Genomic DNA, 27518 nt, shown 5'->3' with positions numbered 1-27518 from the left:
TGTTCATAATCCCTATATGCAGCCTCTCTGAGGGGATATATTTTCTCACTCCTAACATCAGTTTTAGTAATCTTCAGCCAGTCATAATAGACAAGCATCTCTAGCTTCTGGCCTTATAGGCAAAGGGATATCTACTTCCTCATGTCTGTATGGGCGAGCTTGATTTTCCCTGTTCAATTTATTTTGTACCCAAGACATATATGCTAACTGAATATCCCCAACATAGAGAAGAGGATTCCATTCCTTGTCATTTGGAATTGCATGGTTGTGTAAATGCAGCTTGCACAATAGATTTTTAATTGCAACAAGAGAAGATTGAAAGGCAAAATAAAATTCATGCGGAGTGTCAAGGGATGGATTAAGTCTCTGAACAAGATGAGTCAACTTAAGGTTCAAAAATTGCTCTTTGAGGTGCAATACATGTACCTGTTGTGGTGGCCTACATTGCATTTACTGTGGTATCATAGATGTGATTTGTGTAATCTGCTCCTTCAACACAGTTATTTCTTCTTCCTTCTCAGCTATCTCCTGATATTGGTCATCAATTATTTGCTGCAATTTTCTCTTCTCTCTCCACATTGCCCTTTCTATGATGATTTGTTGGTATAAACCGAGAGCAGCTATTAATGGTGTAGATATGTCTAATGGTGGCAAAGGTCCCTGTTTCTCAATATTAATTCATTCAGGTCCAAGATTGGTAGCTTCTGCATCATTTTGTGTCCTCCCAGTTGGCTTTCCTGTCTAAGGTATAATTGCCCTTTGTGGGTTATCAACTTCAAGCTGTTGTGCAACTTGAGCCAAAGTATCCAATTTTTCATTATAAATTTGCTCTACCACTTTGTTCACACAATCCATTTCAATCTAAGGATTTTCATCAAAAAGATGCTTACTTGCAGCTGAAGGAATTTCTTCCTGAATATTTTCTTCTCTAAACATAGAATCCTCTTGTACCATCACATCCTGATTATCATGGGAATCAGAAGAATCTTGATCAACTTATATTTTCAGTGGGTCTTCTCCTCTTCTTTTCAACACAAAATTTTGCTTATCTGTATCTGTATTGTTTTGATCATCTTCAATCATAAGTTCAACAGTCTCTCCATATTCCATATTTCCTTCCTAATCTCCCCCTTAAACATTCTCATCATTTTGCTATGCTGGCTGCTCCTGCATTATAGTATCATCTCCTTGTTCTGGGCTTCCTGGTGCATCCTTGCTCTCAACTTCAATGTTTACTTCTGATTCTGTCATCCTATGTTCCATAGACTCGGAGGATTCGACAATAATTGTTGAGATTACAAGAGAAACATCTAGATTAGGGTTTATTCTAAATTGCCTACTTCTCCTAATAGGGGTTTCTTTTACACGCTTAAGAGCTTTCTTCTTTTTGCGAAAGGATTCTCCTACAACAGTTGTTGCAGGAGTTTCTTCCTGGGATCGTTTCTGTTTAGAGGGAAGTGGGGTGTCAGCAGTAAGATCTATACTTGGAATTTCTTCCCTGTTCTTTTGTACTTCTTGCTCCTGCGTAACCTTCTCCCTATCAACTAACTTCGTTTCTTCCTTTTGAGGAGAAGCCCTAGTTTTCATAGAAGACATACAGGTTTGAAAAGTTTCAGTAGAATCCGTTTTCTTTTTACTTTTGTCCAGAAGTTGAAGCATTACGAGACCCAACAGGTTCTTTGATCTGGGTAGACGTAGGGCTGCAGAAGGAGAACCAGAAGAAGAGGGCTCAAATCTTTCTACCACTTTCTTAGTACCCTGTCCAGTGCGGTTTCATCTCTACCCCTTGCACTCTTGGGCCCACTAGTCTTTGTTCAAACTGATCATATAAAAGAAATTCATCCCAAGAAACTGTTGAATGTTTACGCAAAGCTCTTTCCACCAGCAATTTTATCAAACAATTGTGGGAAACAGAGTTCAGCTTACCTTGTTGAATTGGGTCTGCATGTTTCTCCAACAGATGCACGCTTCTCCAACATTTGAAACAGGAAATTCATAAGATTTACAAGCCTGTTATCATGACACAAACAATTGAGCAATTTAGAATGCATCCCATGCAGATATGTATGTATGCTGACCTTCACAAGTAAGGTATAGCATGATGTACAATGCACGACAGAGAAATTCTTTTGGCCCTTGATTACTGTCCACTTCCAATTGTGGGTCTGTGTGGAGAGAAAACTGTGTTCTAGCTGTATGAGGGTCCATATCCTCTGGGAATGTTTCTCCTTCCTGAAGCAATTCTGAAACCTTTGCTATGATCTTCTCACTACAGTTGACTTTCAAACCTTTTACCCTTGCTTCCCCATTGTGTAATGTGTTCAACAACTGAAATGCAACATCTTCATCATATGCCATGAGCCTTTGAAAGTAACCTAGCCAACCTCTCACTTCAAATTTAGGTCTACACTCCTAGTCAACTAGAATAATGTCATGTAAAGTGGGTTTGTGGCGAATCAAATCACCTCCCATCAAGGACTGAGCAACAATATCTTAATGCTCTCAAGGATTGTTGCAGAGTCGGATTTGAAAACAAAGCACTTAGGAAAAATACATAGGCTAAATTCAAAACAACTTAATGTCATGATTAGCAATGAAGTCATTACTTGACTTCTCATTAATAACCTTTAATGGTAAAACTGAAATGTTACGAGGCTGAGGTCACACCATGCGGCAATCAAAAAGATTTATCACATAATGATATGATAGGGACTTACGAAAAGTTTTGAAATCAAATATATACATGAAAAAAATTAACAAGATGTACCTTTCCCCCACCTTATATTGGGCAATAGGTCCCACTAATGCCAAGAAGTTTAAGAAATAAGTTTGTACAAACAAATTGCCTAATTAAGAAATAACATGATATGAAATATATGGTACAAAGCCATAGTACTACATAACTGTTGCTGATTACTGATTGCTGAATGGCATTTGCTGCACGTTTTCCTTGCTCTGAAATGATGATGTGAGGTGGAAGGTGATGTAGAGAGAAGGTGAGTGACATTTATTATGAAGAAGTATGCTTTCACAGAAAGTGAAATATTTATTATGAAACCCTTGAATAGATTCAAAGAGATGCGAGAATCCGGGCACATAGCCCAGAGTCCTTTGCTGCAGGTTTGGTAGTATGCTCTTCAAACTGGAACTGCTGCAAGAACTCTTTCCAACTCTTGAGGTTTATGATAAAGCTTGAGCTTGTGACCGTTGACTAGAAGTTTGAATCAGACAAGATCAATAGTAGAGAGTTGCACTGCCCCATTGTCAAAAATTGATACAATCTCATATTGTCAAAACCACGTGGTTTGGAACCTTCCCATTGTGTGTTGGTAACGAGAATCATAGACAAGGGTCCACTCACCTACTGCAAATTTCTTGTCCTTGATAAACTTATCATGCCATTTCTTTCTCTGGTGTTGTATTACTTCAATGTCGTGAAGAGCTCACTTGCTGTATTCATTCAGTCCATTAAGTTGCAGGATCCTGTCCCTTTGAGCTTGTGTTAAATCAACGTTAAATTCAAGAGCTGTAGAAGAGTTTTGTGCTCAAACTAAACATGCATGATAACTGCGTTGCCATAAACTAGCTCAAATGGTGTGAAGCTAGTTGTTTTCCAAGTTGTGCAGTAGGGCCCATATGGCTTCTGAAAGTCTGAACGCCGAGTCCTTGTTGTGAACATCAACTGTTTTGGTCAATATGGCTTCTATTTCCCTGTTTGTGACATTTGCTTGGGGATGGTAAGGTGAAGATTTACCATGTCTAATTGTATATTCATTCATTAAGGCAATTATCAAGTTGGATGTAAACTGAGCGCCCTGATTAGTCACTAATTTTCTAGGAACACCAAATCTAGTAAAGATAGTCTCATATAAACAAGAATCTAGAGACATAATCCTCCAAACTCTCATCTTCCTTTTTGACATCTTGAAAATATCATCACCCCTTAAATCACCCTCCCTACAATACTCCTTATATTTAATTTTCCCAAAAATTGGGTTATCATCTGATCCCAATCACGAATAACGTTTCCTCCTAGACCCATGAACCACAGAAGGGTAGAGTCTTTAAGGGTTGCAGGAAACAGCTTCGACAGAGTATGTCAAGTTCAAACAAGAATGTGTCAGGGTGCTCTGTAACTAGGCCATAGAATTTTGGAAGGGCTGAAGCTGGTATGTTTTTGAGGTTGTTATTATCATGTTGGTTCCAAATTGGAAAGGGAAAGGTAGGTGGTGGGTCTGCCATTCTTCTCCGTGGAGGTTCTCTATTATTAGGAGGTCCTTGATACACCACTAAAGCTCTATTGAGGTCAGCTTGATCCTGGTTATTAGGCTGTTGATTATCAGGCTGCTGGTTATGGTTATTCAGCTGACCCAAATGCAAATTGGCTAGAGTCTCAACGTAGTGATCAATGTTCAAGGGCTCTTCAAATATATGGAATCCAAACTGGTCTTCTTCTGAGGATGATGAAGAGGTTGCAGGCAATTCTTGTGGGGCATCAACATAGGGGTTTTCTTCTTCAACTTGTGGGGCGTGCACAGGCTCTTCTTGGTCAAATGGATTGTCCTCTTCTCGAATAAACCTACCTAGTGCATCTCTGGCTCTTCTTCTTCGACTCATACAGAGATGTGCAGGAATAAGAAGTAACTAAATGGAAAATGTAGGTCATACTAGAATAACTGGAAACTTCCCACTCTGGGAAAACTCTGAAAAATGACCCTTGTTAATGACTTAGATTGACACCATCCCCGACTACGGTGCCAAAAATGCTTGCTAAATTAATTGGGTTGGAAAGTAGAGTTAATTATCTATTACGTGTGCATTGGAGATCCTCAAAGTAGTTACCAAATGACTGCTTAAGCTCATTACAGTATCAGACCAGGGATGTTAACTTGAAATGGTGCTCTAAGCCGAGGCAATTGTCATCATTATGCTATGGAAACAAAATACTTGAAGTTAAATGCTGAAATTTGAATCCTACCTTAGAATTTGGAAAATGGAAATATCTACTCTGTTGAAAGCAATTCAACTACAGACAGGATTTGACTTTGCCTGCCTTTGTTGCAGGAACAACCATGAGTTTTTTTACTGTGTGGCTACAGGAACAACAAAGTACCAAGTTACTCCTCAGATAGCAGGAAAGTAAATCTAATAACAAGATTCATTGACCAAGTGGGCTCCTTGGATGAGTGAATAGAGAAAGTGCTCAAGATGAACTGATGGAGATTAAAACCTTCATTTTATTCATCCTTGAGACATCGAGTACAAACTGAAATGTAAAATGCTTTATTGACTAATGCTGCTTCAGGTTACAATATGAATTTTTATGACTAACTAAAAGAAGTTCATGAGGCAGCTTATATATAACAGAACATCTTAAACAAACTTCCCAGATTTTAGATCCTTCCAGCCACGAGGATATAATAGAGACTTAATAAGTTACAGCAATTTGAGATATTTTCTCATTCCCATAGAACAAGTCCTTCTACTACCAGTTAACCAGAAATTTAGAAACCTCATGGCACTGGATTTGCACACAGGCGGACGGTTATTGCATTGACCTGCTCACTGGATAGTGGATGATTGTTGGCCGCCTTTCTTCCTGCGATTATTGCTTGAACCAGTCAATCTGCTCATTTGCTGGCGCTCCAATAATCTGCTGACTTATTTCTGCAATAGATTAGTAGCACATGCTATATTTCACAACATATTATCATACCATTATTTCATAAAAGCATTTATTATACTAACTTATTCTTGAACACATGAGACACTTGGCTGTAGGAACATTTACCCAATAAGAATTTAGATTAAAAGATTATCAGTTAATTAATATGTATACTATTGATTGTCTTTTCATTCATAACCATAAGATTTGAACAGAGCATTATATCAACAAAACATCAAAACATGATAGGTACAGGCAGTATGAAAGTTTATATAGGATATTGTTTAAAAGAGTCTTTAGGAACAAAACAACAAGAACGCTTAAACTATCATCTGATCTTAAGGAACATATAGGGCATAAATTGGCCTCATCATTCCCCCAACTTAGATTCCTGCTGGACCCCCAACAACTATGGAATTTCTGACTTGGGCCATTCTTCTGAAATCTGCAGGAAGACTCTGTCTATACTTTTACATTTGGCATGTATATCTACAAGATGACATTTCATTGAGACATTTTGCCCAACAATTTATGTGCCTTGCTTGAACCTCTACAAGAGCATTATAACTATAATATCTGACAAAAAATGCCCCTGAAAATGCTTGGATGTTTGTTCATTCTCTGTTGCGTAGTCTGGAAAGACACTGACCGTGGTTATGAAAGGTGGGGCTTTAAACCTGTAGATGTAAAACCTTAAATTGTTAAAGCCTTATCAATGAACCTATTTCACACATCTTTAGAAGTCATTGAAATTTCCTTGAAGTTGTTAAAGCCTTATCAATAAACCCATTTCATGCATCTTTAGAAGTCATTGCATCCTTGCGGTGACATGTCTTTTTGAGTCATTCTGACAAACTTCAGCACCCTGTTTGCATTCTACGTTCTGTATGCATGTCACCACAGGCACTCTGCTATAATGGATGTACATGTCCTTTTCAAACTGAAGTCACCAAAAAAGAACTCTTTTATGCAAGACTCACGATCATTGAATTTCATGAGATGCCATTTGAGCGAGGTGGATTATTGAATAATGTGTTGCATTGCCTCTGACTTCATATTTCAATGCATGTATGCAAGAGCTGTTTCAACTGTAATTTCTAACAAAAAAACATAATTCACTATGGTTGGGGGGATGCTCATAACCTTTTCTGAAATTCCCATTTTTGCACCCAGGCTTGAAAACTGGCAAAGCTTGTTCAGAACCTATTTTACCATATCTGATTGCATTGGTTGAAATCTCCTAAAGCCTTGTCACTGAATTCATGTTATTTCTCCTACTTAATGATTGGTAGATGTCTTGATTCCTGTTGTCTTCATTTGCCGAGATAATTTCTCTAACTTACGTGGATTTCCAATGTCTATAGACAATTTCTCTATCACATAAGAAGCATGTACCATGTTGTGGTTTTCAATTCAACTTCAAAAAGCAATGCTGATGGAGATACTCATATATGATCCACAGGTACAAAGAAAACCCTGCCCACAGCCTCCACATAATTAAACTGACAATTGCACTTGCTCAAAAATTTTCAAGACCTCAACAGATACATCTTGCAGCTACCTTGCAATCATAGTTTTCCGTGGGAGAACATCTTTTGGAGGTGACTGTCAAATTGTTCGTGTGCCTTGATTGTGCTAACACATTTTACATGCATGTCGACGAGAGCGATTCCTATTATAATCTGACATAGATCCCACTGTGGCATGCTTTGATGAATGTTTATAACCTGTTCTGAAGCTCCCACTTTGGCGAGAATCTTTCAACCTGGCAATTGAATTTTCTTGAAAGTTTTTGAAATCACTTCACTTAATGTATCCAATGAATCGAGCAAATGAAGCTTTCTAAACAGTTTTGAAATTAGTTATTTTACCAAAGTCTTTGCAAGAATGTGTTGGAGTTCTGATAAACTTTGCCAACTTCCAGAAAAGATTCTTTAATAGCCTCTCCAAGTTCCATCAGATTTCTAATAAACTTAAACAAGTTCTCCAAGTTGCCGATGAATAAGTTGTGGAACAAGTTGGTACTTTGATGATTTGATCAACTTAGCGAACTTTCTCATCGGTGATATGCCATTTTTGGGTAAAATACCCGATTGTCCTAAAGATATTTACTTTGCCTTTGATTAAGAGACACTTAGAAGTATTATAGGCTTGGTGAAAAACCCTTTTTTTAATTGGCGTTCAATTATGTAACTCAAAGTCACTAACTTATATTGGTACTTTCAAAGAGATTTTTAAACTCTTCACTTTGGCTTCTTTCGCATAATCTTCTTCACGGTTTACCCAAGGATACCAATATGAAAGAGAGTGCTCGTAAAAGTTAACACACATCATTCAATTAGATCAGTCTCTACTTTTAGTGATGAGTTTGAAAATTGAGCATGTGTCACTAAGCTTTTAATCAGTATTCTTTAGTGCCTTATCCACTTTAAGTGAAGAATTATAAACTTGAATGGAGCTATTGATAATGAAGCCTTACATGCAATTTGAGAGTTGTTGATGTTAGTTTTATACCACATAACATAGTAGCAATTGAATATCTGATACGGAGTACCAAACACACAATTCGTCTCTTGAAAAGTTAATGCTCATGGGACATGAGAATAACTCCAATGTTCCTTACACCTGTGGATACTCACTCAGTTTATTGATGTGATTTGCTGGTAATCACGTAGGCGGCCTTGCGCTAATTGTTGAGGATGACTTGGAATTTGGTGGGATGATGGAGATGGTGATTCGGTGTGAATGCTAGATGATGTTGGTGGGAAAGTGATGGTGGTGGAGGCTGAATGGTTCTTATGACTGGTATCTTTCTAACTCTCTTCTTCTAAATTCTAAGTCCTAAACTACTTGCTATCCTACTCCTACTCCTACTCCTATGGATGGAAGCCTAGTTTAAAAAATAACCAAAAAAACGTTAAAATCGCGGTATCTCGCGAAACCCTCATGCAGCCGAATAAAACGCAGTATATTTCGGCGCCGAAATACTACAAAAACCCGCGGCGATAATAAGGTTAAAAACTCGCGTGGAAATGAAAAAAGCGCCCAAAAAAACGTTGAAAAGTCGTGTAGATTAGGGTTTTTCTAAACTTTATTAAAACGTGTTTTTTTAACACTTCCGTAGGCTTGTTTTCAGTAACGCTTTGTTTGCTGTAACACGTTTTTCTTCTAACACTTCCGCAAGCATTGTTGGGGTGCTTTGTTTGCTGAATGCCAACAGTGAAGACGGGGTGCCATTCAAACTCAAAGTGAAGTAGCCATTCAAAGACGGGGTGCTATTCAAAGAACAATTATCGCAGAACATGTGTGTTTGAAATTGAAAACACAGGGTGCCATTCATCTGCTGAAAACATGTGTGTTTGAACCTGATCGTATTTGGCATTTGCTACAAGTTTCAGTCGGGGGCCAGAAAATCGACATTGATGACCAGGTAAGGGGTTTTTTTGTTTTTTTTTAAAAAATATTGACAATAATTACTAATAAATATAAGACTGGTTAAAATATAATTACTATTTTATTATTATTAATTAATAAATTATAAATATTAAATACTAAATATTAAATATTAATAAGTTAATAACTGTTAAATTTTAAAAAAATTAGCAAATTTAAGATAAAATATTAAATCTAAATTTAAATATAGATATTTATTATTTATTATTTATTATTCAGTAACATACTAATAAATTAATAATTATTAGTAATAAGTCAAATTATCAGTAATAATTTAATATCTATTTTATATCATCTTTTTCATTTTTAATAACTATAAAATTATAAATAATAAATATATCACACCATTTGCCATTTTACCGTTTTAATTTTTTTCAGTTATTAAGAGTTTTATAAAATAATACAATTATATAAATTAATCCTTAATATATTTTAATAGATCTATTATTTATCCCTATTAAATAGACCTCGTTCCAATTTATTTGATTAACTTATGCATTTTGGGAATTGCACCTGATTTCTGTTTTCTGGTTTCATTATTTAAATTTGATTTGTGCTTTTTAGATTCATACTATTTTAGAAATTGTTACAAATTATGTTTTATCTCAAGCTTATCTAATATTTGATTTTTCATTCTTGTTCAGTGGACTTGTGTGTGTCACTGAAACAGGATGACTGGTGGTGGCAGATCAAAGGACCCTTTATGGAAACATGGTGCCCCAGGAGAAAAGAAAGGAGATGTCCAATGTATCCATTGCTTTAAATGGATGACTTCAAGTATAAGCCGATTGAAATATCATCCTGCAAAGATTCCATGCAATGATATCACACTGTGTGAGACATGTCCAGAAGAGGCTACAAGAGAGGCTATGACAAGCCTTCAAAAATATGCACAAAGTAAGGCAGCAAAAAAGAGGATATTCGAGGCCATGGCAGCCCCAATGGGATCTTTTAGTTCTACAGGATCACAAACAGGTGGAGAAAGTTCTTCTACTATTGGGCCTCGGATATGAGGATCGGGAAGTGTAAGTGGGTCTTTAATAGATTTTTGGGTTCCACGTAACACTCATGAGGCTCAACCTGGCTTACTAGGTACTGCATGGAACAAAGAGATGCATGAGAAGACAAAGGTGGCAATTATGAGATTTTGGGTCCGGAATGATCTTTCCTTCAATGCTTTATGCAGTCCATATTTGGATCAAGTGGTAACTTCTATTTCTTTGTCTGGTAAGGGGTTCAAGTCCCCAACTCCCTATGAGGTGAGTGGGCCGTTGTTAGATGACGAAGTAAGAAACATTCATCAGCTTGTGGAAGAGCAACGAAGAGTTTGGGAACAGAAAGGTTGCACTATTATCTCTGATCGGTAGACTGATGGCAGGAATAGGACACTCATCAACTTTCTAGTTGCTTCAGGGGGGCAGTTGGTATTTCTAAAATCAGTTGATGCCTTTGATCAAGTGAAAAATGCAGAAAATTTGTGTAACATGTTGGATGAGGTGGTAATAGAAGTGGGAGTGGCTAATGTCATCCAGATTGTGATTGATAATGCAGCTGCGTATGTGGCAGCCGGTAGACTTCTGATGGAGAGACATCCCACATTGTTTTGGAGCCCTTGTGCTGCCCATTGTCTCGACTTGCTTCTTGAGGATCTAGGGAAATTGAGCTGGGTGGAGAAGGTGGTTGAAGATGGAAGGAATATTGCGAAGTACATCTACAATCATACATGGGTCTTGAGTCTTATGAGAAAGCACACTAGTGGTAAGGATCTTGTACGAGCAGGGGTCACACGCTTTGCTACTAATTTTCTAAATTTGCAAAGCATATCAGAGACATTGTTAGACCTTAGGCACATGTTTCTTGATAAGAAATGGTTAGAGAGTCCTTATGCCAAGAAGCCTGAAGTAGAGAAGATTGTGAGGATTGTGTTTGATAGTAGCTTTCAAAAGCTAATGGAGGAGACCCTCAAAGTAAGTTTTCAAATCTTAATTGATGATTTAGAATTTAATTTTGAAATATTTTCGTTGGCTGATTTTGTATGTTTTATTATGTCCAGGTATCAGAGCTGTTGGTGAAGGTTCTACGAATTGTGGATGGGGATAAAAACCCCATGGGGTTTCTATATGAGGCTATGGATAGCGCAAAAGAGGCCATTCAGCACTTGTATAGGTCAAATGAGACCAAGTATAGACCCATATGGAACATCATTGATCGTAGGTGGAACCGACAACTCCACCAACACATACATGCAGCTGCCTACTACTTGAACCCCAAGTACTATTTCTCCAACACTTTTAAAGCAGATGCAGAGGTTCAAATTGGCTTGGACACATGTATTCGAAGATTGGTTGCTGATACGGACCTCCGAGATATCATACTTGATGAGTTGCAGAGCTACAAGAGGGAAGAGGGGCCATTATTTTCTTCTCCTGATTGCAAGCGTAGGAGATACACTTTGTAGCCAGGTAAAAAAGAACTTGCATTCATACCATTTATTTCACTCGTGAAGTTTATTGGAAGTTTTACCGCATCATAAATGATTTTTTTAACCCTTGCAGATCTGTGGTGGGAAGATTATGGTGCCACAACGCCTAATCTTCGACAGGTTGCCATCCGAATTTTATCGCAGCCTTGTAGTGCTTCTGGCTGTGAGAGAAATTGGAGTACTTTTCAAAACATTCACACAAAGAAACGTAATGGGTTGACTCAAAAACACCTAAATGACTTGGTCTATGTGAAGTACAACCTTCTCTTGCACGAGAAGAAGGTGAAAGCGCAAGCTTCATATGCAGCACTAGACTTGGATGACATTGATCCATATTCAACAGATTGGATTGCTCCTCCTGATGGTGAGGGTGCAGATGAGGATGTGGGTGAACCTTTATTGACAGATGAGCAGTTAGCTGAGTTTGAGATGGAGGCAGATGACTGGGATGCAAATGTGGCAGCACATGAGGTGGAACCTGAGCTTGGTCATCCATCAGAGGCTTCTGTGGAGTGTGAGGCACCTACTAGGGCACCTGTTGAGGATGTTGCTACGGCAACTACTTCAACACCACTCACCCAGTAGCAACAATCTTTTTTGAGTTTTACTTGTAGACGCAATTTATGATTGCTACTTTTAGTTTTCATTGATACTAAAACTTGAACTTAATATGTATTCAGAAGTTGTTATTTCAAACTTTCATGGAGTTTGATTGCTATATGTATTGAACTTATTTATATTTTGATGTTATACAATTATACTTGTTTTTCGGTTTATGATTCTATTACCATGTTAATCTGCTAAGTTTTAATTACTATGAAATTATGAATTATTGTTTAACTCAAAACTTTGCTTCATATATGGTAGATATCTCAAATCATTATATGTTCACAGTTCTACAAATGTAGTGTGTATGTATGCATTTTTAAGAATATTTTAAGAAATTTTATATTTTCAAATGTTCGATAAAAGTGCCGATTTATTGCCGAATACTTTGCCGAGTTTTTGCCGATTCCGATATTTTCACAATTTTTGGGTCAGGCGAGATATTGCCGATATCGAATTTTTAAACTATGGATGGAAGATTAGCAAATGGATTGAGATCGAATCTAATGAAAGTTAACCAGCGGCTCCACCTCCATAGATGCAATGATTCAAAGGAAAATAAACTAGTTTACCACACAAGGCTTCCCAACAAGCTGCTAGGATGCTAGTGGTCTAGTATTGATCCCTCTCAAACATCTACTAATGCTACCATGCAACTATCCATCTACTTTACTCTTACTTAACAACTTGAAATGCAATCCACTTTAACAACTTGAAAGAAAATTTTACTCTTAACTATTTGGAAGTAGAAACCATGCAATAATACCAAAAGCTCTTAATCACCATGCAAGTCACAACAATGAGAAAGAAATAGCGAATTTTGGCATTATCATTGCAACAATTTTCTTCGACCATTACAAATGAGAGCAAATGGCCTTATATAGAGGCCAAAATGTACAACCGACGGTAGAGATAAAGAGGCAAAACTAACGATCCAAATTGAATCCTAGAAACCCTAATTAGGGTTGCCACCCCATCGGCCAATGAGAAGATGCCACCTTGTCAATGGACTAATGAAAAAAGTGGAAAAGTGTGAATCAATGAGAAGGCACCAAAATGGTGGCCAATCACAATTAGACACTTGTCCTATCCTAGAAGAAAGAGAAATTGCCACTTGGGCTTATATCAAATGATCTTCTAATATAACTCTCCCCGTTTCTTTCATTCTTTTAGCTAAGGCAATGAACTTAGCTAGCCTTTCATTGACTTCTTCCATGGGAGGACAAGGTGTATGCTTTGTCTTGAGCCCAGTTGATTTCATCACGCTACTTGCTACTTGTAGTGTCTTCTCATGGTCCTTCTCATACTCTTTTGCAAATCCGACAAAGGCATTGAGGGAGGAAAGGGTGCCCAAATGTTAGTTCTTGATAGCAATCTTTCCTAACTCATCCAATCTTGATCTAAGTCTTGTCTCATCAATGTCCTCTTCTCTGATGTCTTCAAAATCAAGCACCACCCCAATGTCGCTCATCATGGTTGAAATGGAAGTGTTGACGTTTGGGCTGTGTTGTGCAACTACCTTCTATATCTCCTCAAGTGTTCTCAATCTGGTAGTCAAGGTGACAAACCAAGATTCAACCGTACTCAATCCTCTCTCATCAACCAACTTGGCCCTCTCCAAATATGCCTCTGGAAGCTTGATGAACGCCTATAGCCTGGGAATAGCCAAATCCTTGAGTGGAAGGAAATCCTTCCACTCTTGAAATATTCTGAACTTGTTTTTAATAGTCACCAATGATTGGAATGTCGAGATGAAGGAAGGCAAGAAATTTCGCCCATTTTGGATTGTATCATGGATCCAATCCCTAACTTCATGTAGTTGAGCTGATATTTCTTCTAGGTTGCTCCCGCTATCTTGAGGAAGCGCTGCCTCGTGCAACTGTTGGATAGGCTGGCAATCTTTCCAGTATTTGTTCTCGGCCTCCAACTTTATGATACTTTCATTTGCCTTCCTCAACCTTTCTCTGATTGAAGCTATACCCTCCTGGATCTCTTCACATTCCATATTATCTGTGTTTCTTCCCAATTTTTGTTCCACTATCTCATTCTTGGGCCGCAATCTCAGCCACTGCCTCATTGACTGTTGGTATAGCAATCTGAACCCTTCGGTGACCATCATTGTCGCTCTTGATTACCTTTGCCACTGTCTTCGCCATTTGTTTCTGGTTCTCACTATCACCTTTTTCTATTAGTCCTTGGATGTCTTCAACTGTTCGGGCAATTACTACCTTGCCTCTTGGTATAAGCATTTGTCTTAACCATAGTGGTGCGGTGCATCTCCCCAAATTTGGATTTGGTTTGACTAACAAACCATCACCAGTGACCTCGGGTGCCTGACTTATTGCCTCGATATCAATCGGCTCATCTCCTTCTTCATTAGTAACTGCCATGTCATCTCCTTGTTGGTTTTCTGAGAGAGGAGAGTACTCGGTGCTTTCATTGTAACCACTTGATTCTGAATTGGAGCTCACCTTTACCGTGGCCCCTTTATCACTTGAATTGACCTCTTGGCTTCTAGCCTCAATTATGCTCTATTTTGATGGTGCTACATGCTGTCTCTTGGCTAGAGGTTCTGAATGTTCTTTGCTCTTCTCAACCTCCAAAGCCCTTTTCTTGCTTCTAACTGTTTCCTATTGCCGACTACTTCCTTTACCCTTTTGTCCGACTGATTCTGTTGGACCTTCCTTTGGCTTCATCTTCTCATAAGTAAGGGAAATCCTTTGATTTTGCAGCTTCCTTAATCTTTCATTATACCATGACTCGGTATGCAAATCAACTCTTCTTGTAACTGCCTCCAAGGAAAGATCCTGATGATCATCTCAATCTACTGGATTCAACTTTGTTCCTTCTACTGTAACATAATCTTCTCTCAACACCTTTCCATCATCTTCCAATTGATCGGAAATATCAAGGTCTCTCCATTTGATATTTCTCATCGTGTTCAACAACAACCTTGAGAAAGCTAGCTTTCTCACACGAAAGTCATCCTTGGTATTGTTCCAAAAGTCTTCTATAGTGGGAACATGCTTAAACACATTTCCATGAGATACCTTGATAAGAACATTAGGGTTGAATCCTTGCCTTGCTCTGTACCATCCTAGATGATACCATTCCAATTCCTTCTCTGCAGCTGCAAAGGCAACCCGATTGGGGCAACTATCATTGCCAATTCCGAATGAGAAGGTAATCCCTGTTTTACCTTCATTTCTCATTATTCTATCATAGTGCTCAAGTTGCCTAGCCAATTCCATCAAAACTACCTTTTCAGGTGGGTATCTTGGAAGCCTCTTGGGACAACCTGTACTTCCTGCTACTCTAATGTAGGCAAATTGCGGAAATTGAATGAACCAACTCCCATACTTTTTTATCTTTGCTTCTGCTTTCGATGAGAGTCTCTTAGCAGGTGTCACTTGTAATACCCTTACTGTCTTCATGGCTAAGGCATCACAAAATATTTTGTAATCTTTGTTGTGCAAATGAAGCTGAGGATAGCATTCATGCACCAAATTTTGCCCCCAACCCACTGCCAACTTCTCCTAAGGCCTTAAGTCCCGAACTCTTATACAATCTAGTAATTAGGTAAAACAGATAGGATCCCATGTAGAATTGCTTCTGGTTTGTTATGGTTTTAAGTTGCAACTCTAGGTTCTCGCTTATGATCCTAGCCCAATCAAATCTTCTTTTTCCTTTTTCAATTTCATCAATAAAGAAGTACATCCAGTTTTCGAATTGCATACCTTGAGCTAGGCCCATGATCCGGCTGAGAAGCACAATGAGATCTCCATATTCTGATTTGAAGTCCGCCACTGTAAGCTTTGATGACCTGGTTACACCTTTCTTTTCCTCGTGTAGCCAATCCTGTTTTAGATGTGAGAAATAAGTTTCCTAGTTATCCTGAAATGATTTGGCTGCCTGATCCATCATCACCACTGTCATGCTCTTTGTAACATCCCATTTTCCCGGGTTTAATTTATCATTCAACATACTCAAGGAATATAGTTACTACTTCGTTTCATTGGAAGACAGTTATATCATTCATGTTCATGTGAATAAGATTTACCGTTAAAATTAGTTAGACAAAATTTCTAAACTTAAAAACTTGAAGTACCATCAAATGAATTTATTACAGAAATTGAAAACCACATACCTTGGAAAATTGAGATTGAAATCAACTAGGGATGCTTCTGCAACCACTCGGGTCAGTCCACAAATACTTCTATAACAATTTCACATGATGACTAACATCTAATAAAAACCGCTATTTTAAATCAAATGATAATTACAATTAAATACTACTAAATCTAAAATTAGGGCATCACATACCATGGAATCAATCAGGGCTTTAGATATCGCTTTATCACTTAGGGTTTTCACTATCACAGATTCAATTTAGGGCTTCCGCGATGACGGATTCAATTAGGGCTTCTGCGACGACAGATTTAATTTAGGGCTTCTGCGACGATGAAATCAGTTAGGGCTTCAAATTCCTTTCTTTTCGATTGCTTAACTGTGACAGTAACTCAAGGTTAGAAATATACTTATATTTGATATCCATGTAAATGAAAAACAATCCACGATTCTAAGTCTTGCATCTAACAGTAACAATAAATTAGCTCAATTTAATCTTACCTTCTCATAAGTAAAAATGATATTACTTGTTTCCAATAACAATTGAATGCATAGCTTATCTCTATCTAATGCATTTCCAACATCTTGAGAGAGGTGAAACATTGTCAGGGGCTTACTCACCCAACCTCGGACCAAATCTTATCCCCACACGATCTCTAACAAGAAAGGCCCTCCCTACTCGGAACAAACAGGGGTCATTTTGCCATTCACTGGGCTTCTTGGTAATTAAATCACTATATGACTTGGCAGCAGGAGATCGCAATAACAGGAGTATGATTGAGCTATTAGTTAATTCATATTAAATGATAAATATTGTAATGTCATAATTGATACTGACTCATATTATTATAGATTCCTCTCTTTTACCTTGTCACCCTTCTTCTTGGCTACATAGCCAGGTGAGTCCCAGGTATTTGGAATTCTCAGAGCAGACAACTCTAACAATTATTCAAGAAGATTACCTACAATCATTATTTCACATTCTGTGATTATATTCTTTAAATATCTCAAAATTGACTACATTCTTCCTGAGTGAAACATGCATAAGCTATAGAAAAGTTTTATGTATCATTTTTTTGAATACTAATGTCAACCTCATTTTGCCGGTTCTCTTCACCTCACCCTATTCAGGCCTCCAAGCCGGTGATTCCCAGGTGTAATCAGATTAAAGATCACAAAGATATTTTACAATTTCTTCACCACATACTGGCATCTTTGCTTGGTGAATTCCTATCTCTAACTATACAGGCCTTGTCATTTAGATCAGTTAGATTCAGCTTCAACATTAGCTCTCTAAAGCATGAAGATGGCTTCGGCAATCATCAAGTTTTCATGTCACAGTGAACATAGATACGGGGTAGAACTTTATATATAATTATTAATAACCAAAAGTATTTATTAGTAATTAATTTAAATAATAAATATATCTTATTCTTGTAGTAGTAATTGCCTTCTCTTTTTATGTTAGAATCGGAAACTGTGTAGAGTCGCTCCCGCTGTACAAAATATGTAAAATACAGAAACTTGAAATATATTGCAAAACTCTGTTTATTTCAGAAGAAAACATCATAACGTCTAAAACATCCAACGAGGGTCATACAAATCTATAAATCAACCTTGCTCAGAAATGAACAACTCCAGCCTAACAGACTCCTTTTTACTACTCGATCTAAGCATCTAAAAAAAAGGATGATTTTCAAAAACTTGATTAGTAGGTCTAGATTTAACTAAGGGAGCTTATATAACGTTTCCGTCTACGGCAGCCAAAACCTTTCACAAAGTTTCTAGCCATTAGAGTTAGGGCATCAGTGAATAAGTTGCTACAGCAAGTACATCTAGGCTAAATAAGGAATTAGACTTAGTTCTAGGTAGCAATCGATTTCAACTTCTTGTTTCAGCATTAGACCATGAGCAGATGAGACTTATAAAAATAAAAACCCTCAATCAAAAGTTCACAAGAAGTCATGTGAGAAGGTTGCATCCGCAACTTCATTAAACATGCAAAACAAAATGACCAAAAGTGTGGCATAGAATACCAAAAAGGTCAGCAATCAGAATGACTGTGGTAGAGGCGTCAGGGGAACCAGTGACATAAGCCGTCAAATCATGGAAGGCTTCAAGCTTTCCAACACCAACAGAAGGATGATCTCGTGGTGGAGGTGTCTCACAACATTGCGGACCTCTCATTTTCTTTCTTTCTTCTAAACCAGCTGTGAACTGTGTCTCAAAATCTGACCTTGTGTTTCTGCAAGTTAAATTGTTTGCTAACAGGGAGGGTTTGAATGTTTGAAAGGCTTGAATGCTGAGAGCAAGGATGAATGCCGATATACGTTTAAAGGTTTCATATTATAGACTTGAGCTAGACCTTATGACTTCCTTTAGTTACAAGATCTATTCGAATTCCCAAGAAGTTTATATGAATTCCAATTATAAAATCGACCATGAAGAGAGAAAAGGAATAAAAGAAAAATAAGAAGTTGGAAAGAAGAATTAGAAGATTAAAATTCAAAAATTATAATAATACAATTATTATAATTCGAACAACTATTAAATTATTAAATGATAATGGTGCCAAATCATTTTATATTTAAATGCACGTAATTAAATATTTATTAAACATAATATGACGAAAAATAAATTAAAATCCTTTAAGATACGTTTTATATTTAACTAAATTAATTAAATTAAATTATTAAATAACTCATGTGAATCTTGCAAATGTATTCTAGCTAGGTCCTTTACCCGTTTGCCCAGTGATGGTGATGCCCTGACTAATTCTTTTCTTACAATGCTTTCACCCCTTCGACATGCTTCCTGCAATGAAATTCTTTGCAATTAATTTATATATTATTTAATCATAAATAATCATGATAGTTAACCTTTCATCTTAATTTCATGAATTTGCGATTAACGATCAACTAACATGTCATCTTCACTTGAAATCATAACGACCAATTATCTTACCATTCCGTCAGATTATATCAAATTAAATTGTCAACTGACTTCATGCGAACCTCAACGGCTATATTTTAAGCTAGGTCAAAAATTGGGATGTAACATCTTGTACTGGGGAATGTTAAATGTTTCTTCAATCACTTGTCTGCCAATGTTGGCCAACACCCTTTTACCTTTATCAAAAATGATGGATTTACTGATCAGATCAAACCTGGAGGCGCACTCCATAACCAACTCTGGACATGGCAAGGTGGGAGGCAAAGCTGTTGCATGTACAATTCCGCTTCTGTATATCTTCTTTGCCAAGGGGGATTGTCCTTCCTTTAGTCTGTCCTTTCCAACATTGGTATCGGTTATTCGCTTCATTTTTGAGAAGAAAGTTGTTTTGGGCATCATATCCTCTTTGTCTTTCTTAGTGTTTTTCCCTTAGGGTTTTTGCTTGCACTAACATCTACCATCTTAAACACTTATTTCTACTCCTTCGTTCTAAGTGATATGGACTACCCTTATCGATCTCCAACCTTTTTTCTATCGATGGATTCTACACTTATTTTTTTGCCTTGCCAAATGCCTTATCACTACATTTATCAATCTCCAATCTTCAACCTAGGGGTGGGACTACCACTTATTTCTGCCTCGCCAAATGTCCTATCACTACACTTATCAATCTCCAAACTTCAACCTAGGGGTGGGACTACTACTTATTTTTGCCTTGCCTTTGCCTTAGGATGAACTACACTTATATCTCCCTCTCCAATACCTAGGGTGGTCTAGCGTATTTTTGCCTCTTCAAATGTCCTATTATGGATTCTACACTTATCAATCTCCAAATTTCAACCTATGATGGGCTGATGAAGTTGTAGATGATGAATGCAAGAAGAACCAAGGGAAACAATATCTAGACAAGAATGAAAGAGAGAAATCAGCTTAAGAACCCCTTTCAACTCTAAATGATTTGAAGTTACCTTTACCAATGGTCGGGTCTTCTTTTGGAACTCAGGATCAAACTCGAGAATTTCAAATCCCTTGCAAATCTTGAGGCCTCAATTGAAAAAATCAGAATTTAGTGCTCTCGGAATTGTCCACCATTTGCCTAAAATCAGACCTTTATAATGTGTTTCCTCCAAATAAAATTGCCCAAATTAGGGCAGAAATTGTAGCCCTTAGAAGATATAAAATCAGACTTCAAAAATTAGCTAGGGCATGAAAAAAATCGCAGCTCTCTAGCAAACACAAAATTAGACTTGGATAACAATCAATCTGCCCTACAACTTTGCAATTCTGAAAACATTTTCCCTTGCCAAAACAAATTGCCAAGAAAAGGAAGTCTGATTTGCATTAGAGAAAATTGCCAATTATGGAAAATTTGCCTTTAATCATGAAAAATCGCCAATGGTGCAGATTTGCCCTCAATCATGGAAAATCGCCAAACATAGAGATTTCTACCATGAAGAAATTTGCCAACAATAATGCCAATTTGCCCTAGTTGGAAAAATCACCCAAAGAAGATGCCAATCTACCTTAGGAAAATCGCTCAAAGAAGAGAAAATCTGCTCTTAGCCAAAAATTGCCTAAGCACCAAAGAGGAGTGAGGAATAAAGAAATAAGGGGGAAGAGCTTCCTCTTATACCCCACTTGCCTCTCCTTCCTAGCTGGCCGACTGGGACCCTAGGAGCAAAAAATAAATTAATTAGAACACAAAACTGGCCCCCAATTAAATGCTTAGCCCAAAATTAACTTTGCCAAGACGAAATTTACTTTTTTAAATTGTCAAATTGCAAATAATAAAGTAAATAATGCCTTGGAGATGCTAAATGTTTCATTTAATGATGATTTAGCAATTAATGTCATTAAAATTGGATTTTGGCTAGCCAAAAGCCATTTTTTCAATATTAAATTACCAATTTCATTAAAGGCTTAAAAATTTTCAAGGCTATTTTAATCCATTTAAAGCCAATTTTTTGCAATTCAACTCAAATCGATTTTGCCAAATAATTTAAATTTTTGAAAATAAAATCATTTCTAGACTCTAAAATTGATTTTGCAATTTAATTTCATCTTCACAAAAGAAAATTTTTTCTCACCAAAGAAATTCAAGATTCTCCAAAAAAAAAAAACTTTAAATCTAACAAAACTTCATTTTTGAAAATTATCCAAATTTACACAATTATATCCAAATTTTCAAAAGAAATCGTCTAAGTACAAGATTTACAATTTTATCCTGCCAAGTGTTGCTCTTTGAATTTTGTCCGACCTAAGGATGAAATTGGTGGTTCTGGAAAATCAAGTTGGAACCGAGCGAAAATAAACCTAGCCCTCTCCCCACTGGCCCTGAAGGTGTCCTATCACTTAATCAAATCAAAATTTTTGGACAACTCAAAAGTTTGCCAAGACGATTAAAAAATGGGGGTCCCCAAAGTCTTGGGGTGATAGTGTGAGAACCTCACAACAAGAGTTTATTGCAACTTTAGAAAAACCAACACTCATAATGATTTTTGATTAAGATCACAGATGAATACATTTTTAAAATGACAAAGAGACCTGTCATATGAGGGCTCTCAGGGACCTCTTTGAATTGAATATATTCCATGCAATGATTTTGATGCAAAGTTTTTAGAATTTGACAGATTTAAAGTGGGGACTAACACAATCTTATTCGATCCTTTTCTTTGTGGCAAAGGAAGAATATTTTTTAAACATAAGTTTAGTTTTTCTGAATAAATATTGAACTAATAGGGGGAAAAGAATAAATATTGAACTAATAGGGGAAAAGATAATTGGTCAAATTTGTTTGTCTAAACAAACTGCTGTTTTTGTCTTTGGGACAGAAAAGTAGGCATGATTTACCTGTCTTGATTTGTAAAATGGGAATGATATAAGGCTATTCCCTGTAGAATTATAAAATCCGAAGTGTACTGGAAATTTTTGTCTTCAAGTGACCATAGTTATACATTTGTTATTCAAAATGTTTGTAGCTTTCAACACATATGTTTGCTCCTCATCTATCTCGATGATACCTACTGAAATGTTGCTATAAAGTAATTTGTTGGTTAAGTTTTTATCTGTTCATGATTTTTCAGCAGGCTCAACAGCTTTTCCAAAAGGATGCTCAAACTATAACACCTGAGGCTCTAGAAAGTGTAAAGGCTGCTCTTGCAAGTAGTGAAAACGAGCACAAGGCAGAAACTAAAAAGAAAGCAATTCCACGGAAAGCTGCAGGTCAAACATGGGAAGATCCAACACTTGCAGATTGGCCAGAAAGTATTCACTTCACTTTTATCTATTTTTCAACTGTAGATATTTCTTTGACATTTACTTGCAATTGTAAAAATTTCTGCTAATATTTTTTCGGGCTGCATATTGCAATTCCTGCTGTAGAAACTTTGGTTATGACTTTTCAAATGTGCAACTACTGTATCTTTCTAGCCTTTTTTCACATTTTCCTTCTAATATTTTAAGTGTTGTTAATGATTTTGATTCTTAAGAATCAGTATCATGTCATCTCATTTTCAAATTTTTTGGCTTATTTACCACACAACCTTTTTGTTTAGCTATCCTATCATTGCAATTTCATTTGTATTCCATTGTTTCCTGATGCTTGTAAGAAATTGCCATATCTGTGAATATGTATCTATGTTCATGCTCATATCTGTACCATAGTAGAAGACTTACTCCATCTGCCTGATGTGCTCAGATTATTTTCTGAGCTTTCCAAAAATGGTTGTGACATTTTTTGTGTATACCTTTCTTGTTTTTTTCCTCATTTCACATTTAGGATTAAAAATCAAAAGAGAAATCCTCATTAGTGTTCAAAAGTCTAACTTATCAATTAGGCTTTTCAAAGTTAAACTTGATAAGTGGGAATGCGATAAAACATTGGGATGCCCCTAGTACTGTTGCTTCTATCTGATTATGATAATACTTGCCTTCTATTTCAGGACCAACTCCTAGGTATAATTAAAATTATTGTATTTTAAATATCCTTTGTATCTTAATATTTGGTCTTTTTAATATATTATGCTTTTTTGATCAGTCAAAAGCAGCTAAGGAGCTGCACCTATTTATATAAATATTTCAGAAAATTACATACAGTGAGATGACTTATAGCCATGATAATCTCAGCATTGTTTACCCTTCCGCATTCTTATCACCTGGATAGCATTAACTGACTACAACCTAGGACAGACATCAAAATTTCCCTCCTTAATGTGGACTGTATGTACTAACAAAAGACCCATATAACCTTGTATATAAAAATAGATTACTGGACAGTGAGATGTAGCTTCGCTGAGATAACAGAACCAAAAAGAAAAGCCCACCCTTTCTTGACTACATTTTTCATGCAAATTCACCCCTCATTTGGCATGAGGGTCCACACACGGTGTAATCCTCCAGCTTTGTAGCGGCAGCACTGGTGACTTCATTGTCTATTGACTCTCATTTGATCTCCTCATTCGGAACTCAAATTTCTCATCACCACCAATTAGCCCTTCATCCACTATGTATCTGCAGAACCAACCATCCTCATCTCCTGGTGCTAGCAACTGCTTCAGAAATCCTATGCTTCTTTTGACTGCAAGTTTGGGACGAGGCAGAGAGATGTGGCAATGTGGCACAGTGGGAGTGATGAGTGGTAGCTTTGCCACCTCCTGTTCCTCCTGCAAGACCTGTAGAAGTCCAGGCAGAGGTATGCTTTGGCCTGGTAACACATTCTCCAAGATCTCACGCAGCTCACCAAGAAACTGCTTTCTAATGATGCCCTGACAAAGAGAGTTTGCCATTTGCTTGGTTTCACTTGCATTGAGCAGGGAGGCCAAAACATAGAAGAAACGTCCATATTGACATGGGGGCTGTGGTTAGTTTTCAGGAATTCCTCACACAACACCATCCTCACCTAATGCACAACCAGTTTATGGTTCGGGCAGAGAACAAATCATGCTTACATGTAATCTCTATGCACTATATTTGACATGAAATAAAAAATGAAATTTTTATTTATTTTTGCGACTTAAAGTTCTTTTTAATTGAATTTTTTGCTAAGTTTTCCTGTTAGATAGCCATGTAATCAAATTCCATTGTACTATGATCTGTACCTGTACCTAGAAACTTAGGCCATTCCCAGAACGGATTTGTACTACATTTTAAGCTGCCTTATAACCCTATTTGAACATATTTGAATAATCTTTAGGACAAACTATTATTATTTTTAAAAGGTGTAATAAAGTCTTTACAAGTTGCATATATTTAAATAAAGGTAATTAAATAAAGTTGTAGCAAAGAGAAATAATTTAGAACATGTGGTTGACTGTTGAAGGATCCATGTATTAGACTATTTAAGAAAAGACATAAGACATCTTCATGGCATACAGTGTAAACTATGTTAGACCATTTCTCCATTCTGGCGAATGGTTCTGCTGTTATTCAAGTAGGAGGATTCAAATACCTTATCTTTTCCAAACAGTTACAGAGAGAGATTGATAGAGTCCCTCAGATGAGTTTGGTTTGATAAATTTGTATGTCAAGAATAGTTGCCTGCATAGAACAAGAAATATGATAATGAAGCAGAATTTCTATGTTCTTTCTCAGTTTCTATTGTGGGGGGGGGGTCCTTGTCTACGGGCATACATTTGATAACATTAGAACTCACAATTACTCTTTGATTTTGTGGTGCAGATGATTTTCGCTTATTTTGTGGAGATCTTGGTAACGAAGTCAATGATGAAGTTCTTACCAAAGCATTTTCAAGATATACAAATTTTAACATGGCTAGGGTTAGTCAAATGAAATATCCTGTTCTTGTCATCTGTTATCACCATTGACATAAATGATAGCAACATTTTTAAAATATTTCTGTATGTCGTTGGTCATTCAAAGAATTTTTAAATGATCAGTTTTAATAGGTTGGATTTTGTGAGGCTGTTTTTTGGGTGTTAGCCTTTGATTTTACATGATTTTTGTTACTTGTGATCAGTAGATTGGCATAGAATCATCTTTTCCATGTCCCTGCTTCTTTGACCTTTCATTTACAATTTAATTGAAAACTTTCTTAGTCTTTCTTATTGACCATATTACATCACTCAGAGCTCAATGAACAATTTTTCTGATTTAAATTATTTTATTTTAGGAAAGCTTTGAACTTCACTTCAATTTCAAAATAGTAGTTGAGTTCTAGATGAAAAATGCTGCTATGTTTTGAATTGTGATGAGGTTTGTGCTGACATTGCATTGAATTTTCCTCTAAGTAGACTAGAATGGGGAACCTCATCCTCAATGGGATTTGAACCCTGATTGCGAGAACAACACAACAGCTTAACCATCGCTACATGCCGCTATTGGCATCTGATATAAATTTACTGTGATATGTATAAATGACACATTTCTTATCATTGGATGTGTGGTGAGGGTCAGGTTTGATACCTGGATGACTTTGACTGAATGAATCCTCCCTCTCTTGGGAGCTTGGCTGAAAGAGACTTTTGGTATGGTAGTATGCTAACTATGGATGTCGGAGTCAGCTCTCTAATGTCAGAGATCCCAATATCCGTGTCAGCTGATTATGGATAGAGGAGACAAAAGAGCACAATCTATCCTAGCAAAATTTGGATATAAGTGCTACTTCAGCTCACATGAAATTGGATATGCACCTGATAAACTGCTTTTCAATAGTATTTTTTAGAGTTCATAAGTTCAAGATTGGTTTATTTACTAGAACTCAACATATATCTTTTTCAGATATCATGTATTTTTTTGCTAAATATTAATCCAGTCACAATTTTGACAAATGCACCATTGAAGGATTGAGAGGTGGAAAGAAGTTTAATCTGGCCAATGCTTTATTTTTTTCTAAGTCCTTGTTTTTGTGAGGGAAATCTCCAGCATTTTATCAACAGTATGAAGAGTGGGTTTGCATATAGCTTAAGGAGTATATGACAAAATTCTGAAATGAAATATTATGGCTTACCATTGTGGAGTGTGATTGTTTAGGTTGTAAGAGACAAGCGTACTGGGAAAACAAAGGGCTATGGTTTTGTTAGCTTTTCCACTCCTTCAGAGCTCGCCCTCGCCTTGAAAGAAATGAATGGTATCTTTTTCACTTTAATAAAAGGAGTTTTGCTAGTTTTTTAAGTAAAATGACATTTTTGTACTGAGTTTATGTGTTCATTGTTGAAATTCTCATTCCTTAATGGCAGGAAAGTATGTTGGAAACAGGCCCATAAAGTTGCGCAAGAGTAACTGGAAAGAACGCACAGATTTTGATGCATGGGAAAAACACAAGGTGAATTATTGCCTGTTTTAGCTTCATTCCTTTGTACTTTGCCTTTTAGCTAATGTTGGATCCAGAAGCTTTGGTGTATTTTTGGCATAACATTTTTGTTCTTTGGAGATGCAGAACCACAAGAAAGGAAAATTGTCAAAGAAGAATGTCCTACATAAGTGAATCTGGATATCAAGTTTAGTTAGACTTTTAACCTGGCGTTCGCTATGTGGTTATTGAACAATCCATGTAGAATCAATTTCAATGTGCAAATATATTATTTTAAGGGTTAGTCTCCAATGTGAAATTATTTAATGTCATTCTCTCTTTAATTTTTTGAACTGTCTTGTGTGCCATATTCACTTGGTTGTATTTTAACAGTTTTGGCTTCCATGTAGACTTGTCATAAGAACAAACAAACTATTGTATTTCCTCATTGAATTTTCCGTCTTAGATTGGGATGGCTCTATGGATTGTATTTCATCCCTGGTCCTCTTTATCAATGGCTCCTTAGGCATTATTGTAGGGCAACTGCACCAGGTCCTCCCAGCCTTGTCCATTCAATTGGTGGTATTCCTACAGTGCCTAATGCTGTTTATTTAATTTTGAGCTGGTGTTGCTGCCGCAAATTCTAATGACTAGTGTGGCTCAATTTTATCTTCAAGGTAGGTAATGTCTCAGATCAATCTTGATGCATTGTCTTGGTTTTAATATTTTGGACTTCTAGTTTACTTTTAAGTTTTTATTGGTAAATTCCTTGTTCTCCTTGTTTGGGTTCTTAAAAAAAATTCCTGTGGGGTTCTTTCTAGTAGCATAAGTAGTCGTTCTGCAGTCCTACTGGCAGATTTCTGTCATTTATGAACATTAATAGCCTTTATTTTTTTCCTTTCTTTTTTGGCATGCATCAGTTTGTGGGCATTCACATAAAAAATGTGGATTTAATCAAAAGATGATTTACCTTCCTTTTTTGGAGC

General features: G+C 36.8%; 2 protein-coding genes across 3 annotated transcripts in view; both read left to right on the top strand.

Moving 5' to 3' along the window:
- The window catches only part of LOC149565213 (RNA-binding (RRM/RBD/RNP motifs) family protein), a 58819-nt gene extending 31955 nt beyond the window's left edge, over positions 1–26864 (top strand). Inside the window, exons 4-8 of one of the 2 annotated variants that reach the window (XM_089818764.1) lie at positions 22373–22550; positions 24963–25060; positions 26274–26370; positions 26480–26565; positions 26680–26864. In XM_089818764.1, the coding sequence (XP_089674890.1) occupies positions 22373–22550; positions 24963–25060; positions 26274–26370; positions 26480–26565; positions 26680–26727 (507 nt within the window). In that variant the 3' untranslated portion in view covers positions 26728–26864. Of the gene's footprint in view, positions 1–22369; positions 22551–24962; positions 25061–26273; positions 26371–26479; positions 26566–26679 lie in introns of both variants that reach the window. The other variant, XM_089818763.1, reaches the window with a different exon arrangement.
- LOC149565214 (uncharacterized) lies at positions 9959–12374 on the top strand. The gene is made up of 3 exons (XM_089818765.1): positions 9959–11085; positions 11172–11580; positions 11674–12374. Exons 1-2 carry the CDS (start codon positions 10603–10605, stop codon positions 11574–11576), a joined length of 888 nt encoding a protein of 295 aa, XP_089674891.1. The 5' UTR covers positions 9959–10602; the 3' UTR covers positions 11577–11580; positions 11674–12374.
- Positions 26865–27518: the final 654 nt, after the last annotated feature.

The sequence above is a fragment of the Cupressus sempervirens genome, chromosome 3 (assembly GCF_028749045.1).
Source record: "Cupressus sempervirens isolate cs-2001-9-10 chromosome 3, ASM2874904v1, whole genome shotgun sequence".
NCBI classification, from domain to species: Eukaryota; Viridiplantae; Streptophyta; class Pinopsida; order Cupressales; family Cupressaceae; genus Cupressus; species Cupressus sempervirens.
Note: the sequence above shows the minus strand (reverse complement) of the source record. Positions and strands in the feature narration are given on the sequence as shown.